General features: G+C 39.7%; 2 protein-coding genes across 3 annotated transcripts in view; one reads left to right on the top strand and one right to left on the bottom strand.

The window, feature by feature from the left end:
- The first annotated feature begins 368 nt into the window (after positions 1 to 368).
- Positions 369 to 759, top strand: LOC122668999 (40S ribosomal protein S3a-like). The gene has a single exon (XM_043865605.1). It carries the CDS (start codon positions 380 to 382, stop codon positions 647 to 649), a length of 270 nt encoding a protein of 89 aa, XP_043721540.1. The 5' UTR covers positions 369 to 379; the 3' UTR covers positions 650 to 759.
- Positions 760 to 11,240: 10,481 nt separating this feature from the next.
- LOC122667632 (FRIGIDA-like protein 3) overlaps positions 11,241 to 22,630 on the bottom strand; it is a 28,177-nt gene continuing 16,787 nt past the window's right edge. The window contains exons 2-4 of one of the 2 annotated variants that reach the window (XM_043863992.1): positions 15,579 to 16,644; positions 14,969 to 15,141; positions 11,241 to 11,790 (exon numbers count right to left, since the gene is read on the bottom strand). In XM_043863992.1, coding sequence (XP_043719927.1) covers positions 11,368 to 11,790; positions 14,969 to 15,141; positions 15,579 to 16,632 — 1,650 coding nt within the window. In that variant the 5' untranslated portion in view covers positions 16,633 to 16,644 and the 3' untranslated portion in view covers positions 11,241 to 11,367. Of the gene's footprint in view, positions 11,791 to 14,968; positions 15,142 to 15,578; positions 16,656 to 22,630 lie in introns of both variants that reach the window. The other variant, XM_043863993.1, reaches the window with a different exon arrangement.

Raw genomic sequence — 22,630 nt, 5'->3', positions numbered from 1 at the left:
TGAATCTATCAAGATTCTATAAGCAAAACTCTTACAAAATATATATATTTTTGGGTAAATTACACGTCACCTCCTGATTTTCAAACGAAACTCAAATTACCCCTTGATTTTTGAAAATACTCGTCTGTCACCTTCTACAATAACGGTGTTAGTCGGTTGTTAGTTATTGGTGTGAAAGGACTATTTTACCCTTGTACTAAAACATTAGAATTAAATTTACAATACCACCCTTCAAAGTCTATGTTTGGATATCAAGGGTAGTTTAGGGATTTAAATTTATTTAATTGACTGACATCTCACTTAACAGCATAAAACAAATAGAAGGGACTAATTTGTCATATTGAGGTCTAAATGTCTAATACAGAGGGTGACAGAGATTATGGTAAACCAAGCTACCTCATGTGACTTGAAGGAGTTGGTACAGAAGTTCATCCCAGAGATGATTGGGAAGGAGATTGAGAAGGCCACCTCCAGCATTTATCCTCTACAGAAAGTCTTTATTCAGAAAGTCAAGATATTGAAGGCTCCAAAGTTTGATCTTGGCAAGTTGATAGAGGTTCATGGAGATTACTCAGAGGATGTTGGTGTGAAGGTTGACAGGCCGGCAGAGGAACCAACTGCGGAGGAAACTGAGATAGTTGGAGCTTAAATGGAGGTTTTTCATCTTTTTTCTCGTCATTTATTTAATTTTGGAAGTCTCATGCATCCGTAGAGTAATTGAGAAACCTAACCAGGCAAGGACTTTGGCTTTAGATTGAGACGGTTGATTGATTTTCTTAAAAGGAACATGGTTAATTTTTGCCTCAAAAAAAAAAAAAAAAGGGCAGAGGAGAACAAAAGAAAAATGGTGGAATATGGGCTCCGGCTGGAATCAATGTGGCTGATGAAAGCTGGGCTCCGTATTGGAATTTGGCCACCAATCCATTTGTTTTGGTTCTAGCTTTGTTTGCAATTTAGTCCACTTACAGGTGTAACAGATTAGTATTACAGACGGTTTCAATTGGGGAGGAAGATGGGTGAAGAGATACCTTCTTCACCCACCACTTAAACTACATATGGGTTTTGGGTTTGGGTTCTTTCTTAAAAAATTGTTATAAAAATCATTTGCACTAAAGCTAATTTTTATTCTACAATTAATTATGTTTAGTAGTTACCAAACAATTTTTATTTTTTCACCAAAATGGCTTTCAATAATGATTTTTCTAAATTAAAAAAAAAAAACAAAATGAAAAGTGAGACTAAACAGGCCCTAAGGGCGGTGTAGCTATTTTTAGTCATTTCAATTAAAGCGTGTTAGTGTATCCTAGGACAACCCACCAAAATCAAAGCTTGAGTTTGACCAGGTTGTCCTTCCCATCTTGTCAAACCACCTAAGAGTTAGCGCTTCTTGCTGTATATTCCTTACCATTACTTTTTCATGAAATGAAAAAATCCAAGCGGTTCCTTCTCAGATCTAGCCCTCCTCTCCCCGGTCTCTTCTTTTTGTCCCGTTGGTTTTTTTATTTATGTTTTCGATTTTTTTTAAGAAGTCCTACTTTATTCTATTCTAAGGGGAAGGGAAGGTGTGAACCAGGAGGCTTGATCCCAAGACCTCGTGATACAATGGAATTGAAGGACAATTGAAGGATTTGAAGACCACCTTCGGATTGGTAACCTCCACCATCCAATGGAGGAAACCAATCCGTAGGTTTTAACACCCCACCCCTGAGGGAGAGATGGAGAGATTTCAGTTTTACAAGGAAACTCTAGAAAATCCAAAAGAGTATGCCTTTAAATTCACATTTATTACCCATTATCTTCCTTATTTACATGTGTCATCCCAATGCACTGTATAAAGCGTTATCTTTCTCAATATATAAGCCATCCCCTAATGCACTGTATGAAGCGTTATCTTCTTGTGCATGCCTCTCTCTCTCTCTCTCTTTGGTCCTACAAAAGTTCTTTCTTTTCTCTTTCATTTTCAATTGAGTTCTGCTGTACTCCGATGGTATTACACTGTCGACAAACTGCCTATCTTATGCACCTATGTGTATGGTGAACTAGACAAACTAGATAGAGAATTTATCAATTAGTCCAACTTCAGCGTAGCCAACAACAAAGTACATATATAAAGGTTCTAACATATACAAGTGAGACCAATCAGTAATTTTCAAATTTTTTTTTATTCTCCTTTTATTTCTTGGTTAAAATCATGGCGGAAAGCATTATTTTAAAGTAAAATCATACCTTTCCGTTGATTTCTTGCTCAAAATTGAGACCCCCTTCAGGACATACGGTGATAGGTCTGGGAGCTGTGTTGATGCTTTAATCACCACAAACATACGTGCATAAGATGGGCGGTCTTTTGACAGTGTCATACCAGCGGAGTACAGCAGAACTCAATTGAACATTAAAGAGAAAAGAAACAACTTTTGCAGAATCAGAGAGAGAGAGGCATGCACAGGAAGATAACGCTTCATACAGTGCATTGGGATGACACATGTAAATCAGGAAGATAACGGGTAATAAATGTGAGTTTAAAGGCATACTTTTTTTACACTCTCTTATGACTTTTTTAGAGTTTCCTTGTGAAACTGAAATCTCTCCATTGATAGTCATCTTCGTCTATGATTGCAACCTTGTCCAAGCAACTGCAATTAAAAAAAAATGTTTGTTGGTGACTCTTTTTATTAGAGATGAAGAAGATACTCTAGCTCCATGTGTTAGATCTATAGGTTTGTAAAGCAGACGGAGTGAGCATGAGAGAGGCGGCTAGGGTTTCTCCTCTGGGAGAACCGCAAGTGAGTGGTGATCGTGATCGAAGAGTAATGGAGGTCTGGATCGTTGGGCTGGGGTTCCTTTTAATCTTGGGGAGTCTCATCTGATTCCGGGAAGGGTCCTACAGACTCCTCTCTCATCGGCTGAGGAAATGGCAGAGGCAATTGATGTGCAGGGGGTGGAGGTTCAAGAACGGTCGGCTCCCCATACTGTGAGGCCTCGCTCGTTTGCAACGGTCGCGGGTGGTGCTTCTCTTCCTTCGGTGGAAAGCTTGCCCTTGCCAGTTCGTATTGGGAATCTGACTAGAATCAAGATTCCACAAGCGGCCTACGTAAAGCAAATTGAAAAGCATTGTTTTGCCCTTCTTGGGCGGGTAAATTTTAGGACAATTTTGATGGACAGGCTTTTGCTTTTTGGTGGATTCTTCCTGGTCCCTGAAGGAAGATGTGATACTGAAGTCTTTGGGGAAGGGTTTTGTATTATTCCGCTTTCACTCTGAAGCGGATATGATCCATGTTTGGAAACGTGGCCTTGTTAGGGTGGAAGTGTAGGCAAGCTATAGCCTACAATCCATGGGATCATCTCCATGGTGAACTATGGGAAATCAATCAAAGGAAATTTATCTGGGTCAACCCATGGTCTCCCATGGGCACCCTAGGGCAATCCCATGGTGGCCCATGGGAACCTAGTGAATCCCTATTAGGATTAAGTATAAAAATTTATTACCAAACCCTCTCTTTCTTGTCCCATAAAAATTTTGGGATCCACAAGAGAGAGAAAACTCATCTTTTTTCCATCCCATGGAAAGAGGGAATCATCCCATACCCGAATGCGTAGCGGAAAGAGATCGATTCAAGTTTCTTTCGCATCCCATGATTATCAATTAATTAAAATATTTAATGTAAATAAAATAAACATTAAGATCTGCTAACTTGTTGAGCCTCAAGTGTTGCTCCTCCTCTGGATAATGGTTCTTCCCCTAATGAGCCGACCAACCAAGCCCCAACCTGAATCTCCTTGATGCAAGTAGAAGATCCCCAAGCCAAACCAGAATTTCTTCTCAAATGCTTGGATCTAATCCGAAAAACTAGGTTTCCAAAACCCTCACCTGATCTCAAAACCCTAAAGAGAAAGAGACCAAAAGAGAGGAAGGAGAGAGGAGAGAGAGTGTCTGCGATTTCCAGAGGAGGAGCCAGAAATTTCGTCCAGCCTTGGATAGCTTTTGTGCCCCCTCTGGTGTGTGTCTATATAGGTGAGGCTATAAAGAGCCACCCCATTCCCAATGTGAGTTTGACTCTCTCTCTCTCTTTCTCCAGTTTGACTTGAAACCCTGATGGGCTTAAGTGATGGGCTTCTAATTAGTGAAGAAGCATAATCTAAAAGGAAATATTTTAATTAATTAAACACTAATGGGCCGTAAATAAATTGAATTAAGCACATACTAGTTTAAAATAATTAATTAATAATTAGTAAATCCCAGAATTACCCCTATATATCAAATATGCACCAACCCTCCACTAAACAACATCGTCGTCATGGAATCTAGGGCATGTACACTAGTACTGCCAAACCCCATTCCATGGTACATGTTTGTATCGGAGTGTCTATGTACGTGATCGAAATCCGCAAAACATGATTAAACTCTTTAATCAAGTGCATAATTATAAATTATCATTTTATGTGAATATATTTTTGCAGAAACCATTTAACAAAATGGTACAAGATCCTGAATCAAATCTGACCATCTATAGACTAACTCCCCTTGATGTTCCTCAATCGAGCAGTGGAGACCATGTTGAGTGACTCTTTCACTCACACAATATTTACAAATTCCCAGAACACAGACATTAGTTCTCTTGAACTACAGTCATTGGTGAACCAAAGTATGCGTTCACATCATGCAGTGACAAGGCCCTCTCAGGTACTAAGTCTCAGTGACACATGTCTATCCCAAACCTATATTTGACAATAATACATGAGGGAATCGACAAAATAAGATTCTTCGCCAATACACACATCAACATGTGCATACTCGCATTCGTACCCCAACATCAAACATGCCTAGGCATACCCAATGCGACGACCATATGATAAAGGCTGCCCAACCCAAACCCCAGTTGTGACTACCAATTTAAAGTAAAACTTATGGACATACATTGCTTAAAAAGTTTATATCACATGTGATCATATTAAAAAAAATGTATGAAATGTTTAATACATAATAAATCGGGTCGAACCGGATTGAATCGGGTTTGATGGACACACATATCCAATAGGAAGGACTACTCTTACATTTTCGGAGATGGAGGCTTGAGTTCAAGGTAGAAGATGAAGACATTACTCACAGCTTGACTTGGGTTAGGTTTCCCAACCTTCTCCAAGAGTACTGGGATGAGGAAATTCTGTTATCAATGGCAAAGGAGGTTGGTTGTCCAATTGCCATTGATCGTCGTACTAGGGAATCACACTTTGGCCACTTTGCACGAGTTTCTGTGGACATTGATGACTCTCAAGATCGAGTGGAGGAGATTTATGTGGAAAGGGAGCATCTGGAGTCGTCTGATTTGTTTGTTTTCAAGTAAGTGGTGGAGTTTGAAAATCCCCCAACCAGATGTGCGTTCTGCCGACGTTATGGTCATCATGGGGAGGTCTGTCCCGCAAAACGGACTGAACAGAGGAAAGATCCAGAGGTGCCTGGTGCTAACTATGTGGAGCAGCGGCCAGCAATCTCTCACCGGAGACGGGAGTGGAGGCCGTGTATGGTGCAACCAGTTGTGGAAGGTCAACCTAATTCAGAAGGTGGAGATTTGTCAAGGTCAGTTCTGTTAGGTGAAGAAAATTTGGTGGGGTCAGTTAAGGAACCTTCTCCTAAAGGGAATCGTTTTTCTTTATCTCCTATAGGTATTTTGGGGGCCAGTGAGGCTAATTTGAACGGTTGTGTTGATGAGGTGGCAGATTCTGGAAAGGACTTTGATGCTGGTCCAATTGAAGATGTTACAGAGTTTTCTCCTCGTTTCTTGCTAAACAAAGATGGTATCACCATTGAAAAACGTCAGCCAGTTAGATATACGTGAGTAGTGATTGGTAATATCGGTTCTGACCCGGTTCCTTTGCAAGAAATGGTTAGGGAGACCAATAGGCCGGGGCTAGCTTCCTTGAGTTTAGAATTGAAGGAGGTCAGCTTGAGGTGGTTTTGCCTGTATTTTCTACCTCAAAGGAAGGTGATGGCCTTGTTGAAGAGGTTGATATTGTACCTAAAACAAGGTCGTCCATGTCCATGACTAGTCTTAATAATGGTCGCACTATGATTGTCCAGTTTGATCTATCTCGGCCAGTGGAGGAGGAGCAATCTTCTCAGCTTACATTAAATCAAATGGTTCGTTGTAATGCCCGGACCAAAGAAAGTATGCCAAAATCATCTTCTCAAGGTGCTTGCAAGAGGGGTAAGAAATGACAAGAACTAGTTGTTGTGGATGGTCTTCTCCATCATAATCAAGTTGCAGGGGTTGCTACTCGCAGCACTGCACCCTACAAAAAAAAATTAAACCTCAATGAAGTGATGGTTTTGGAATATCACAGGAGTTGCTAATGGTCGTGCTCGTGCGGCATTGCATCTTTTAATTCGTGATCATGATTCGACTTTTATTTGTGTAACAGAGCCTAAAATTGATTCACAAAGATGCCCCCAAAAAAGTATTTAATTCCTTGGGCTTTTGCTTTGATTTTATTTATAACCAGAGAGGGGAGGCAATTCCAAATATTTGGTTTTTCTGGAAGGATTCTATTCAACACCCTACAGTTGTGCTTACATCAGATCAGCATATATCTATATATGTAGAAGTGGAGGGGGTGCGGTGCTTTATTTCTGTTGTCCATGCCAGCTGCTTGAGGGCTGTCAGGCAGCAATTGTGGTGTGACCTGTGTGCCATCTCAAGGTTAGTTCTCCCATGGGTGGTCTTAGGCGATTTTAACTCTTATCTTCTCTCCAATGAGAAGCGAGGTCAAGGCAAATTTAATCTGGGTTCGGCAGAAGACTTTGCTGCATTTTTGGACTCAGCCTCTCTTTTGTCTATCCCGTCTATGGGGCTTAAATTCACTTGGTCAAACAACAGGCGGGATGGCAGCGTGCGTGCAGTGTTGGATCGCAGTTTGTGCAATGAAGAATGATTCAACGCTTTCCTTGGTGCCCTCAACGAGTTTTAGCTCATGGGTTCTCAGATAACTCCCCGATAATTCTGGATTGCAAAGAGGTCCCACGTCCTCTCAATATTCCTTTTCACATGCAAAGGTTTTGGGCAGATCACTCAGAGTTCAAGGATACGGTCTGATCTTCGTGGGAAGTGCCGGTTAGGGGGACTCCTATGTTTATTGTGTCACACAAGCAGAAGCGTCTGAAGGGTCCATTGAGGGCTTGGACGAGAGAGGCCTTCCCGCATGTGGATTTGGAAGTGGACAAATCGAGGCTAGATCTTGAGTCTATTCACGGTGCTATTGAATCAAATGGGCTTGATGATTCTCTGTTTGAGCAAGAGTTGGTGGCTAGGCAAAATTTTGATAATGCAGTCATGCTTCAGGAAAAGTTTTGGGCTGAAAAGTCGAGAATCAGATGGTTGAAGGGCGATGACCGTTGTTCTAAAAATTTTCACCTTTCAACTAAGATCAAAAGAGGAAAAAATTTTATTTGTGAGATTCATTTACAGATTGGTGCAGTGCTTTCGGATCCCTATGAGATTGGTCAGTTGATGGCAAATCATTTCGAAGAATTTCATAAGGGTGGTGTCTCGATGCACTCGGATGAGCTCTTGTCTTCTATTCCAGAGGTGCTATCTACAGAAGATAATATCATGCTTACTGTGGTCCCTTCTCCAGAGGAAATTAGGCAGCCAGTTTTTTATTTGGCCCCTACTAGCACGCTAGGGCCAGATGGATTTCCTGGAACTTTTTCAGGGTCTGTTGGGACATCATGGGTTCGAAGGTATGTAGAGCAATCCAGAATTTTTTCATTGAAGGTTTTATTTCTAGAGGGGTGAACTACAATTTCCTGACGTTAATTTCAAAAGTAGATAATGCTTGCAAGGTTGGCCAGTTTAGACCCATATGCTTAGGGAATTTTTTTCTTTAAATTAATTCCTAAGATTTTGCCATGATCAATTTCAGAGGAGCAGGGAGCTTTTCAGAAAGGGAAAATAATTTTTTCCCAATATAGGGGTAGCATCAGAACTTACAAATATGATGTCTTCTAAAAGTTTTGGTGGTAAAATTGGTTTAAAGCTAGATGTTCAAAATGCTTGTGATACGCTGGAGTGGGGTTTTCTTTTTGAAGTGCTGGGTAAGTTTGGCTTTGGCCGGACTTGGATTGATTGGATTAGACAGATATTGGTCTCTACAAGGCTTTCAGTCCTCATTAATGGGGTCCAGTTGGGTTTTTCGGTGTGGAGAGGAGCCTTCGTCACGGGGACCCGCTTTCCCCGATGCTTTTTATTTTAGCAAAAGAGGTTCTTTGTCAAGGTTTGCGTGTTCTTAGAGAAAAAGGGTTTCTGAAGGGGATCCCAGGGCCAAGAAATATTTTTACCCCCTTGCACCTCTTGTATGCTGATGATTTGTTTATCTTTATGAATGTAGATTTGAGAGGAGTAAAGAAGTTAAAGAGGCTTCTTGATTTATATCAGGCTTTCTCAGGTCAGTAAATAAATCTTGAGAAAAGTAAGATTTTCTTGAGTTTGATTCCAGCAACAAGAAAAAATAGAATCAAGGAAGTTCTTGGGATTCCTGAATGTGTTTTCCCAACCCAATATCTAGGGGTGGAAATATTTAAAGAGAGAGATAAGAAGGGAATTTTTTGGAAAATACTTCTGTTGCAGTGAGGCAAATCCCTATTCCCCCGTCTTCCTTGGACGACAGGTGTGTTTGGACTTGTAATCCATATGGGATCTTTACATCCAAATCTTCTTGGGAGGTGATTCGGTTGAAAATTCCCAAGCTGCCTTGGTTCTCTATGATTTGGAATAATCTGCTTCAACCTCGTCTTTCCACCATATTTTTTGTGAGTGTCCCCTCGCTCAATCTCTGTGGTCTTCTTTTTCAAGACCGTTTAGGATCGCTTGGCAACATCATTCTTCTTTTTTGGAGTTGAGTGTTTGGTGGAATAGAAAGGCTAGATCGATTTCGCTCAAAGAGGTGTGGACCCATGGCCTTATCCTTATTGCTTATTTTATCTGGCTTGAGAGAAATTCTCGTAGATTCGATGGGCAGTATTCCAATCATTCACAAGTTTGGGACCGAATTTCCAGGGAGATTGTGCTTATTTTTTTCTTCCCAGCCTTGCCAATCCACTTCCATCCATGATTTTCTGCTGGGAAGTAGTTTGAATATTCCTTTGAGACCCCATGGCCCTGCTCGGATTTTGGAGATTTTTTGGTCTCAGCCATCCCCCCAGGTTGTGTTAAATTAAATGTTGATGGTTGCTCGCTTGGCAATCCTGGCCGATCAGGGGTAGGTGGTGTCTTCCATAACTCTAATGCCCAGGTTATCTTTTCATTCAGGGAATTTTGGGAAATGGCAACTAATTTTGAGGCTGAGTTTGATGCTTTAATCCTGGGGTTGGAATTTGCAAAATCCCAAGGCATCTCTGACCTCTGGATTGAGTGTGACTCAGTGGCAGTTTTCATGCTTGTGTCGAGGTCTTTTGTTCCCTGGTTCCTTTGGCAACGCTGGATTGGTCTAGACTAATACTTGAACTTGATTGTGTGGAAAATCTCACTACTTCCGGGAAGCAAATCATGTGGCTGATTTCCTACCTAAATCTACGGCAACTCAACAATTTCTTCGGTGATGGTGTCTATTCCAGCCTTGATTTTGGATGACCTTGCTTTGGATGCTTAGGGTAGACCAAGGTTCAAACTCGTTTATTCCTGAATTCTTTTTGTTTCTATCTGTTGACCTTTTATTTTCCCTGCTGATGGTGTAGCCGAAGGTGGGGAAATATTAAGCGCTTTTTTCTTTGTGCTTTGGGGCTGTATTTGTCCTTAGTCTTTGTATTTTTGTTTTTTCTGGTGGTTTTTAGTATATGACCTTTTAGCAAAAAAAAAAAATCAGGTTTCCAACGCTGAAACCTAATGAGTTGCTCCCCAACTTTACATGGCTTCTCCTCCAAACCTGTCATATCGCCTTCCGTAAAAATTGGAAGATAACATAACCCTTACCCTGCGAATGTCTGACCACTTCCTGTTTCAAATTCCAATTCACTCACCTCTGACCTAAGATCATCAAGGGATGCCAGGCGAAAGTTTGCTCGGCCAATAAGCGCAAACCTGAACCTTTGCCTATTAGATTCGTAATCCTCCTGAGGAATGACAACACTAGTAATGTTCCCTGCCTGTATTGGCTTATGTCGTGCATCAATATTGGCCCAAGAATCACCACCAACAGCCCTCGCATACGATTTCCTTGGTGCCGTTGGAACACCTGCCGTTCCTTGCTCTCCTCCTTTTGGTACCAAAGGATGTTCCTCCACCTGTACTGCCTCCTCTGGCCCCCTATCCACTGCCTCTCGATGTCCATCATCTTCTTCTTCCCCTTCTCCCCGCAACCTACTTCCACTCTCACCTTGCACCATGGCTCCCCTTCCCACCCCACCCATTGATAATTGTTCGAGAATCAAATAAGGCAATCACCACCTAATAGGCAAGAGAACATTTCCATCCTAGTTGATGGGAGCATGCACAGAAGAGCAGAATTTCAGCCTTCCAATTGGAGCAGAGCGGTCATTTTACGTCCACCTATGTCTAAACGCAGGTGCCACACACCGGTAGTGTTCTTGTTCCCCCACCTAAGGGCAAGAGAACGCTACTTGGTAGTGTGGCCCCTGCACTAGTGGGGGAACCAATGGTAAAGTGCACAGGTGCAAGAATTTTGCCTTTCCATGGGGGTTGGTTACTCAATACTTATGCTCTGAACCAGTCCGACCAGTAGAATGATTCTAATGATGTTTTATGGGCATAAGAAGGTGTTAACCACCCAACTCAACGTGGTTAAACCGGATCTTCTGACCTCACTTTATGGAATAAAATGAAACAAGACTTCATTTCTAAGAATCAGTTGGAAATAGCCAGCAAAGACCAAGTCAGAACAATCAATCAAGCAGAATCAGAGGATCAATGACAGACAATTACGATTGGGAATCAGTTTGATTCACCAGATTCAATCTCAATTTTTTTAAACCATGGCTAAGAATGAAAAAACAAAAAAAAGTCAGGGCCACCTAAATGGCGCACCTGCTTGAACCATTTTAACCAATTTTATATTCCCAAAATACAATATAATGAAACATTAAATTAACATCAAAAATCTGAATAATCCATCCATTATTTAAATCATTGACCTAGGCTTCTAGTCATTCAATGGTATAGAAATTCAGAAAAGGAAGAAAGATAATGGAATTGATGAGGGAGGGGGGGAAACGTTTGGAAACAAAAGATTTCAGATACAATCAAATATAACAAGACACTTTTTCATTAACATTTTATATTCAGTTCGTACAAACACCAGGATAGAGTTCCAAAGGGTTAAAGCCTAACAGTTAAACACAATCAGCTTGATTACCTTTGTCTGCTAGTGTAAATATTGGGCTTGGTACTGATACCCACCATTCGCAAAGAAGTTGTTGCCATGGCCGCTAGGAGAGAGGTTGTAAGTAGTAGAACCCAGAAGTGATGCTCCATGGCTGTCAGTTGGTCCAGGGTAGATATATGGCCTGTCATACATGTATGGAGGGAACCTGTCAGGCGCTCTTGTATAGAAGCTCTTGTCAGGAATGTTAGTGATTCGGGGTCCATAACCCCCACCATTTGCACGGGGTCTCTTGGACTGAGGCTTCGCAGCTTCTGCAACCCTTTTTTTGTCGGCCTTGGCTTTCTCAAGCTGAAGCACCCGCTTTTGGAGTGGGTCCAAAGGATATTGCTCCTCAAGCTTGTGATCCTCAACGCACTTGATCACAGCCTTGAGGGCAGCCAGTTCTCGCTCGTTCACCTCATTCTGAAACACAGGAAGCTTGTAAGATGATATCTGATATTACTATTATTGTTAGGGAGAGGGGTGGGTATGCTAGCACCCTATGTGTCTATCTCTCTTCCCCCCTTTGAAATGACTCCCTTGCCCTTCAAAGGGGGGAAGAGAGAAATAGACACATAGGGTGCTAACATACGGTATACTGCTAGCATACCCAACCTTTATTATCTATTCTTTGCTTACCATTAGCACCCAGAAATTTAAAAAATAATAATAATAATAAAATAAAAAATAGAAAACTAGCTTGGCTACAGAGGGCACCAACAGAAGTGGCTATAACAGTAGACAGTAATTCTTTACCTCAGAGAGACCCCTTACGAGGGTAACTATTGATAGGGTACCCCCCATAGAATGCCTAATACTATAAAAGGAAGCCAAATCACAACCATATGTGGGCGAACAGAATACAAATACATGAGTAACAGAAGCACATCTTATATCTAGTACTTATACTCCATTCCACAAACAGTCCACCCAATTCTCCGATGAAATTCACTATTTTACCCCTTGCATTGATCGCCATGTTCTTTTATTATCCAACTTCAAAGAGTTTAGATATAAGATGCAAGGCAGGAAGGGAACTATTGAAAAAATGTGGGGGTTTTAATGCTTTAACCACTACTCTTTAGACATGGGGCTTTTTCAAAGGGGAAAGTAATTGTGGGAGGGAGGGAGTATGTTTGGAAGAATTGGTCATCTTTCATGCTGTGCTCAATTCATAGGGGCACAACACAAACTGCAATAAATGATGAATCACATTCTTTTCTCTCATGATATTAGCTCTACTTTTTAACTTATCTAACCCCCTCCCTGGGATGCAGAATTTCAGCAGAAGAAAAAGATAAAACAGGCTAGAATTGCCTGTTGGTTGGTCTAGTTCAATTTTGAACCAGTTCTCTGGTCAGACCTGGCCTGTGTTACTTTTTACATTTACTATACATGCCCAGTTTTTAATTTCTCATTTAACTGTTATTAAGTGTCCAAAGTTCACTAGATTAAGGACTCTATGAGTCCAACCTTGTTTTGAGCTACCTTCCTTTAGTTTATGCAGAGTTTTAGGCAATTAAGATTACCTCCATAACAAGCTATTGACCAGAGGAGTTTTAAGCTTAGTCTGAAACTGTTTTTTTGAGTCATTTATATAAGGTTGTAAGGGGCTTAACAAGCTATTGGCCAGAGAAGTTTTAAGCTTAGTTTGAAACTGGTTTTTTGAGTCTTTTACATAAGGTTGTAAGGGGCTTCAGCCTTGCACACGAATATATGAATGAAGGTGAAGGTTTCAGCTCAATTGATTCTGTGGATCTCAACCCAGCCTGTGGATGCAAGTGTGTTCTTGTTCAGTGGATTTTGGGTGGAGTACTGTGGGATTCAGTAGTTGCTCTGCTGCGGATTCAACATAAGAATAGGTGGCATTCCTGATTCATATCCTCTTTTCTTTTCTAATCTTCTCTTTGAGTAAACTGGTCAGATCTGAAACTTCTTTTTCCTACACAAGCTATTTCCTTCAGTTTTAGTTCAGTAGTTTCTGGTTATCTTGACTGATTACTATTCTGTTAACTATCTTTGCTTCATTCTTCTTAGTTTCTTATGCTGATTACTGATTCTAAGTTCTGGTTATTTGCGGGTTTCAAAATCTGATCTTTCTAATCGAAACTAGAAGCCCTACTGCTATTATACTTCTTCTAGATCTCAGTATTTAGTATTGAATTTCTAGATATAGTCTCAGATTTCTGTTCTACTGCTAATATTGAATCTGAAAGAATTCCTGATCTGTTTTTAAGGCCTGAATTATCCCTCAACTTCAGAAATCCTTATTTTATTAAATTTTTTAATCCTGATTTCTGAAACCTGGTTCTTATCTCTGTTTTCTGGTTTCCCGATTTCTTTCCTGATACTTGGTTTCAGTTGCTGTTCACTCATTACTTCTATTCAGTCTTAGTTAATGTTCTGAATCTTCTAAATATTGTCATCTATTTAGAATCCTAATCACAATAGGATTCCTTTATAATTCAGAATATGTCAATCAGATTCGGATCAAGTTTTCCAGGCTTGTTCTTCATTGCGTAACAGACCTTCGACCAGACTTCTGGCCAAATCAGAACCACCTTTATCTTGTTACTTGATTTCTCTTGAAAATGAGTTTCATTCCCTTACCTGCGATCAAGGTGTAAATTATCAGTATCGGTCTGCATATAGGGAAGGTGATTTTAAAAGATGTATTGCATCGGAGAGGTACGAAATACGCTAAAGATACGCATGGAAATGCTTAAGATTCATGCAAAATACAGTTCTGAAATTTTTTACAAATTATTATGCAATACTTAAAGATATAAAATGTATAAAAAGGATAACGAAACAACAACAAAAAACTCACCCTTATCCCAACTTAATGGGGTCGGCTACATGGATCCAATCAAACAATGTAGGTAAAACTGAGGACTAGACAAAAAAAGGAAATGAAGAGATGGAAAAAGAGGGAAGGGAAATGAGATGAGAAGTGAAAAATGGAAAATGACAAATGAACGATGTAAAAATAAAAAGTAAAGTGAGATAAAAGTAAGAGGAAAGAGGCACAGCCCAGCAAGTCAGGAGAATCTCAGCTAAATTGGGTCTGCTACATGGATCTTTGCCCTCCAATAGACTCTATCCGAGGTCATACTTGTTACAAGACCTAGACTATGCATGTCCTTCCTCACAACTTTTCCTATGGCCATTTTAGGCCTGTCCCTCGCTCTTTTAGCTCCTTCAATCGGAATCATATCACTAGATATGATTCAATACTTGATTCCATGCTCGCGACTCTAATTTACTTGGATTTCCTGAACCCTAATCCTTACATGGTTAGAAACCCGATAACAAACCCCCCCCCCCAAAAAAAAAAAGTAATAATAAGCAGCAGTTTAATAAGAAATATTCACACACACTCCTGATACAGTGCGAGTATGCCACAATGTTTTCACATTACGTCTCCAAGGTGGACCCCTTCTTTTTCTCTTAAGCTTTCTTGAGGCAGAGCCCATCATTCGGAAATGCATGCATGCATGCTGTATGGACTAGCGTCATGTGTAAAAGTGGTGTTTCCAAAAAATAGTGGACAACGAAACAACACACCATTGCATATCACATTGACATTCAAAAAACATACCTGAGCAGTAGGAGACATGTTTCCTGGTTTAACTGGTGAAGAAGCTTTCCTTGCTTCCTTTAAGTAGTTTTTCAGCAAGGGTACAGGTGAAAATTGCTCCGTGAGTTCAAAAGCATAAGACAAGTTAACAGCATCAATCTGCCTTCCGCTATTCACCAAAACTTCTATTACACCTGAAGAATCAGAAGATGACTACATAGTCAAAAGAAGGGAAAGAATGAACAAGACTGAATGAAAACTAAGGGGATCACTATCCAACTTCTGTGATTTTTATGTTTTATATGTTGGTTGTGTTGTTATATCCATCTGGACCCCTAGCAGCAAGCTTTATTATGATTAGTTAGCTATGGGCAGTTTGCACTGCCACCCCATAGACAATAGACAAGAGGCACATAACCTCCTACATACATGCCCCATTTTGTAGATGTCAGAAGGATGACTAAAACATGTAATAGTCCTTTGACAATTAAAATAATCATTATAAAACATAAACCTCTAATATACAGGCAATAAAGTTTTCTTCCCAGATTGACAAAATCACGGGTTGCCCAAAAAAAAAGATAAGAATGGAGAAAAGCAACAGTTAAAGCCAAAAAAAAAAAATAAAGACCTGGCATTTTCTCCGACAATCCAAGTGAGCGACACAGATCTGCAGTTTGACGGCGACGGGAAACAGTAGGAATTAGCTTTGTTATTCCTTCCTGACTGAAGTCGGAAGCAATACCAAATGTGGCCAGCAGTTGTAGGAATGCATGAGCCTCCAAGGAGTTTCCACTGCTGGCATCAACATCAAGATCATCCAACTTTGGCTTCCAGTCTTCAGCAATAGCTTTTGCTCGCTCCTTTATATCTTCTGAGATTATATCAGACACAGAACCCAGTTCAGATTCTTCTAGCAACTGGTTCAGGCACTCCATCAGCATGATACAAGTTCTACGAACACCCAAGAGACTTGAATCCCTCTTCCCATCTGATGGTGACACTTCCATTCGGTAGAAATCCTCTAGAGAATCCAAAACAAAGCGGGCAGGGCTGGTTGCAGCTCTTAATGCAAATGGAATCTCCTCCTTAATGGCAGCTAGGTTCTTACGGTTGTCTGAGATGAATTTATGGAGCCCTTTTGAGTCCATTTCTTCACATAGTTTGGCCAACTGGGAATGAGTATTGTCCTCCATATGTCCATTCCCAGAAAGCTTTTCCACATCCTTTGAGTCACCTGCAGCAGCATTGGAATCAGGTGGTTTCTCCTCCACAATCACATCAGCCCCACCATAGCACTCACTATTACCAACAGCAGGCTCTGCAGATGTGGCCTTCCTGTACATCTCAAGAGCAGCCCCAATAGCAGAGAGAGCAGCATCTCTCTTGTCTTGGAGCCTCTCCAATGATGCTTGTTCTTTAGCCACAACTGCAGCTTCCCGCTGCTCCAACATTTCTCGAGTCTCTGATGCCTTGGTTTCATATTCCTTTTCCTGGTCTTCCAAATCATCGAACCGTTTCTTCAAGGATTCCTCAAGTCCATGAAAGTGTACTTCGAGTTCTTTCCATTTCAGATTCAGAGTTATGGCACGATGGTTTTCAAGCTCTGCAAATGCTTGCTGAAGTTGTTGGATCTTAGAGGTTGCAGAGTCTATGAGTGTAGCAACTGACTGTGCATCAGCCATGATAGAGTGGCCCTATAAACAAACTAAATAGTCCATCAAACCAAGTAGAATACAAAATGATTGCAGAGATGGCCAATAGACGTACAAAATGGTAATCATGCTGAAATCAAGACAAAATGTCCCCTTTGCATATTACAAACGGTTGAGAATTTTTCACTTTTCAAACCTAGTTTTGACTTTGTTCAGCAACAAGAGTTATATCAATTAACACGTACAAGGGGGAAAATCCTTCCCCACAAAATGATCAGGCTACAAGAAAAACGCAAAAGGAAACATAATTCAAAAATCACAATATGTTGGGAAGTGAAGTAAAATCCCTATCAGGAATTTAAACAAGCAATTAAAATGGGATAGGTTCAGGGTCAGCAGCAAGTGTGTTAAGGGGCACATGATCTGGGTGGTACAGAAAGAAATATGGTACTCAATGATAAAGATCAGCAAGTACATATGGTACTGAACTCAAATAGCATTAAGCTATTAAGTAGACTGAAAACAACAGCTATGGTAGATTGATACTGTGGGTGAAAATGTACAACAAAACCTAAAATCATGCGAACTCAGTCACTTAATTATGAAGACCTCAAACAGGTCACAATTGACAGAAACTGTAAATCTGTATACTCAAAGTGTCCCCATAAGTGGAACAACACCCCCAATTGAAAAATGGTTTTTTTCCACCAACCAGCAACTTTTTTGGCACACTTGTTTCACCATGTTTTAGAAGCCAACTACATTCTATCTACATGTCCAATTATAATTTGTGTGTCGTTCCTAGATAGTTTCATGGTTTTAAATGTAAAGAGAAACTGAAAGTTTGATTTCACCTTTCTCGACAAGCATTCGTTGCTTCAGAAGCACAGTGACAATAAGCATAGGACGTAGGGTAAGGAGAGAGAGAGAAGCTCCCCTAATCTCTCCCTTCCACACCCCCCCCCTCTCAAGCCAACCAATTTGAAGTTCAAAACAGTTCCGTCTTTTGGTTTGAAAGTCAAAACTACAATAGCCTGTGGAACCAGTAAATGAACTATGCAAATAAAAAATTAATTCAACATAGTAGAGGATTTATCAGGTTACTCTGCAGGATGTTAGACTGATTCCTCTTCTGGATAGAGTACTGAAATCAATTGAGCCCTAACCCAAGGAAATAGGGTGGCGTACGCATATCTTGTTCCACCCTTCAAAAGAGCAACTCCTAGAGAACCTACGCCACTATATAAATATCCATTTCTCTTCCTTAATTTTGATTAGCTTTCTCTCTTAATGATTATCCTCTCCCTATACTTCTTCTAGTTATTTAATTATATGTTAACAAGTCTATTCAAACTTCAATTCGAATTGTCCCAATTCCACAGCCCGTTAAAAACATATTACTGATGTGGAAACATCTTCAAATTTTGTTTTTCAATCCTTCCATCTTCCAAAGAGACAAAATAAAGCCAGTTGGGACTACAGTATAGGATCAATATTTACGTGAATACATTTGTATCTTTCTTTTATTTAAAGAAATTGATGGGTTTCTAGAAGCCTGCGGGATTAGGTCCAGAAAATCAGTTGAAAACCAGAAACGTCATGAAGGGAACAGACCAGATTTAGAAGCCAAGTACCCAACAAGTAAAAATCAAAAACTCAGAGGGGGATGAAATTCTGGTCAAGGGTCACTTTAATGGTCTAGAAATAACTCCCTACATTCTGACTGAATTCAGATGGTCAGATCTGGAGTTATAAAAATATTCTGTCAGGATAGGATTGTTTAAAACAGAATTCCAGAATTTGCCACGGATAACAGATCTTAATGAGCTCAAAACAGTAATCAAAAGAGTATAAAAACACTAAACATATTTTAATAGTAACATAAGGATACTAAACTGAAACAGAAAATCAAATCTGATCTTAAAATAGAGTAACTAGAATCCAACTTGCAGTAGGACTCACAGAAAACAGCAGCAATAACAATTTTTGAAACTGTGGGTATGTTTAGAATACTACCCAATTACCAAATATGAAATCAGATTTGAAATCTCAGATGGAAACAATAGAGAAATTGAAATTCAAGCAAGTAGTGTATGAACAACAACAGAATAAAAACAAGAAAATACTGAAACAAGGTATGCTCAAATACTTGATGTTTTTTTGGTTTTGATTGAATAAAGGAAGAGAAGATATTAGCCAAGAATCCCACCTGATCCTCAGACCCTAGCGTGGTATCCCACCAAGCCCTCCTTAGCATCTCACCAAGGGTCTCACTACATCTCACAGCAAGCTATTCTGAATTTTACAGAAAAATGGAGGCAAAAGCCATAGTTCATTCATTAAATTCGTATGTAGGGCTGTAGCCCCATATAAACTTATATAAAAGACTCAAAAATAGATGCAAATTAAACTTAAAAACTCTTTCAGCTAATAGCTTACCTTGGAGGTAGTCGTCTATTATACCTAAAACTCAGCCTAAAATAAAGGAAACAACTTAAAACAAGGCTGGACTCATAGAGTCCTAATCCAGCCCAACTAAAACACTTAATAATAAATAAAGAATAGATCTCTAACTAGATAACTAATAAAGTAAATCTCATATTCTTACCTCCACTCATATTTTGGGCCCATTAAACTAGCCTATTACAGTGAAAACCCATTAGACCAAAGACCCAACATGTATAGAATCTAACTCAACGCTTATTTCCACTAAAATAAGCCCACATCTTGCTTTATCTGTGCATCGGAAATTAATAAGATTGACTTAACCTACCAACAAGTGTTAAGCTGCAACTCAAGATACAGGATCACAACTGCTACTTAAAAACCTGAATTATAGAAAATTAATATCTTAAAATCAAGGGATCTGATCACCCTCAAATTCTGGTCAAATGAAGGCCTAATGGGGTGGAATGAATCCCTAAGATATGATAGGAATCTGTTGGTCGGATTTGGCTATGCAGAATATATTTCAGAAATAGCAAGTATTGTACCAGAAAATTAGGAACTTCAATAGCTTTCAATCTACTGGATAGATCCGAACCAAAATTGGACTGTATGATCCCTATGGAGTGAGGAACAAACCCTGCAAATCTTAATCCAATCCAAGGCTTGGATGTCCCTAGACGAGGACTCTTAAATGCAGCAGGAATGCCCCCAAAACAAGGTTATCGTCAGGTCCAGAAACAGCATCCAACTGAGTTAAACAAAAAGAAATCGCAGAGTTTTACCAATGAACAGGTTAATAATTCCCTTAGTAACCCCACAGAAAGTTAAAGAATAAATCAAATAACAGCAAGTCAGCAACCGTATTTACCTGCAACCATAGGGAAGAAGAATAGGAATAGGAGGTGATATGATCAGATTTCCCACTTGATCTTGACAAGAATCTCTCCAGTTGGCCTCAGAGTCCCACTGAGGAGACTACTGTTGTTTCTCACAGTAGCAGAATCTTTCTCTCACAGCTCCATATAGCAAAATCAAATAAACTTTATTCGTAAAATCGTTGGGAGCTTTGTGGCTCAAACAACAATCAGTAGAATTGAGTCAATATGATTCATACTCTAAGAAAGAAAGTGAAAACATAAAAGGAAACTCAAAGAGTTTTAAAACTATCCTAACTCCTCGTATCGTGGGTGCTTTTAATAACAAACAATGTCATAATATGGACCTGGCCTTAATGGGCCTAACCCACTACTTACAAGTTACAATCAAACAGAAATAAAAGGTCCTAGAATAAATAAAGCTCATCCACGATCTGGGTTATTGCTGGACCAGAAACCTGGGACAGAACCAGCTGAAATGGTTGAAAATGAACTGAAATCTGAGTCAAGGACAGAGCTAATTCAGTTGAAGTACTGAGTTAATAACTGAGTCAAGAGTGTTTCAAGCTCTTCTTCTTCCTCTGGTACTTTTTAGAATACCTATCTGGACGATCTGCAGCAGAAATCCACCGGATAAGCTAGTTAGTTATATAAATAGATTACATAAGTCTTACCAACGATACATAGCTGTCTTAGGAGACTCAAAATCCAGTTTCAATAAATCCACTTAAAGTAGACACGAGTCAACGAGTTTTTACTTCTTGTCTTCATTTTTCTATTAGAAAAAGGCCAGTAAAATGGGTTTTATAAACATCTGAACATTGGAGATTTGTGTCGTGGCTAGTTTTTGACATTTCGTATGGAATTAAGAGAGCTTTCTTAAGGCCCACAGCCAGGGTGTTGTGTCATTTTAACTGAGGCTGTTTTGAATGTTAATTACTGGCTGAAAATTTCTTTCTTTATTGTAAGTTCTAGACCAGATCTCAACACTACAACTGAGTACTCTAAGTCTATTACCTACAAGATTATAGTGGTCAAACCTATCCAGCATAAATCTCCCCATAACATATTAAAACAACCAGATTCTAAATCGCTGATTGAATGAGTTCCTATTATTCACTATCCCTTCAAATCAAATCAACCAACACTCACACCAACAAACCAAACTGCAAGGCCTCCATTATAAACTGCAAGGGCAACCTCAAGACCTCAATCCAAACTTTTAAAGCCCAGATACTAATAACTTTTTTTACTGCATCCTAGAAGTTGATATAATATCCCACAGGCTAGCTATAGCTCATAGGCATACCAGTCCATGCCAATGGAGCATCTTTATTGTTATGCTGTTAATTTACTTTTTCTTGTCATAATGGATTATACTCATGAAGTGTCAAAAAACTGATAAATATAAGGCATGCTGTCACAAGGCGATGCCTTGACAAGTAAGATATATACTGATGCAGATTTATCACCAAACTAGGCTTCTTTTATTAGGAATAAGTCTAGGGTTGGGTTATATACATGTTGGGCCTTTGATCCCATGGGTTTTCAATGTAATAGGCCACTTTTATGGGCCTAAACTATGGGTAATAAGGTTACATACGGGATTAGTTAGTAGTTTATCACAACGCTCTTTTTTTTATTTGTTATCCAAGGTCATATGTAGGTTACATCGGGATTAGTTAGTAGCTTTCTTTTTATTTGGTTAGTGGTCATGTAATCACTTAAGTGATCATGTGACTTGGTTAAGTGGTCATGTGACGACTTAAGTCATCATGTGACTATTTAATTGTTATTTAAGTTGGGTGGGATTAGGACTCTATAAGTCCAGCCATGTTTTGAGTCTATTTCCTTTGTTAGTTCACTTTCCTAGTCAGTTGAGGTTACCTAATAGGTTAAGGATTGGGTTAGGCCTTTCCTTTTTAGTGTAGGAGTCCATTTATAAGACTTTTATATAAGGTTGTATGGGAGGCAAACATTGAACACGAATTTTGATTAATGAAAAGTTTTTTGCTGCTCTTCTTCTCTATTGAAGATTTTTGTCTTGCGTTTGATCAAGGCTAGTGGGATTGGTGTTTGATCCAATCGACACCTTGTGGTGTGCAGCCCGGGTGGATCATTTGAAGGAATCAGTGTTTGATCCGATTGACACCTTGCGTTGCGAAGCCTGGGTGGTTCAAATTGGTTTTTATTTTCTCCACTGCTGTTATGTTCAAGTTCTACTTTCTAGTTTCAATCAAAGATTCAATTTTTATTCAAGTTCCTCCATCAACAAGCTACTTCAATAATTTTCTGCCATTACAAGTAAGTGGAAGCATCCCCATCCCCGTCCTTCTTCTTCTAATCCTCTAAACCACCAAACCCTAACATCCCCCCATCACTGAACAACATTCCCATAACCTAAATTCTGCCCAAACCAAACCAACCGTCAGAACAGTCTACAAATCTGACCGATTATCCCTCATACCCTCCTAAGAAAACCATTCGCGTTTGGTTAACTTCTGTCCAGCCAAACCCTAGAAATCCATCTTTTCCTCTTTTTCAAAACACGAAACCCTAACCCTAATTTGCTGCCCATTCAAGTTTACACACTTTCACCCATCAAAACATCTCAAGACCTTCACTGATAGACTCCCCTACACCTTCCTAGCATAACCAACACCTCAAACCCTAACCCTAACCCTAATTTTGCCCTAAAATCATAT

This window comes from Telopea speciosissima, chromosome 7 (assembly GCF_018873765.1).
Source record: "Telopea speciosissima isolate NSW1024214 ecotype Mountain lineage chromosome 7, Tspe_v1, whole genome shotgun sequence".
Classification (NCBI taxonomy): domain Eukaryota; kingdom Viridiplantae; phylum Streptophyta; class Magnoliopsida; order Proteales; family Proteaceae; genus Telopea; species Telopea speciosissima.
This window is presented reverse-complemented; position numbering and strand designations above follow the sequence as displayed.

Excerpts from the sequence above, each read along its gene's own strand:
- LOC122668999 (XM_043865605.1), top strand. The coding sequence starts at position 380 with ATGGTAAACCAAGCTACCTCATGTGACTTGAAGGAGTTGGTACAGAAG.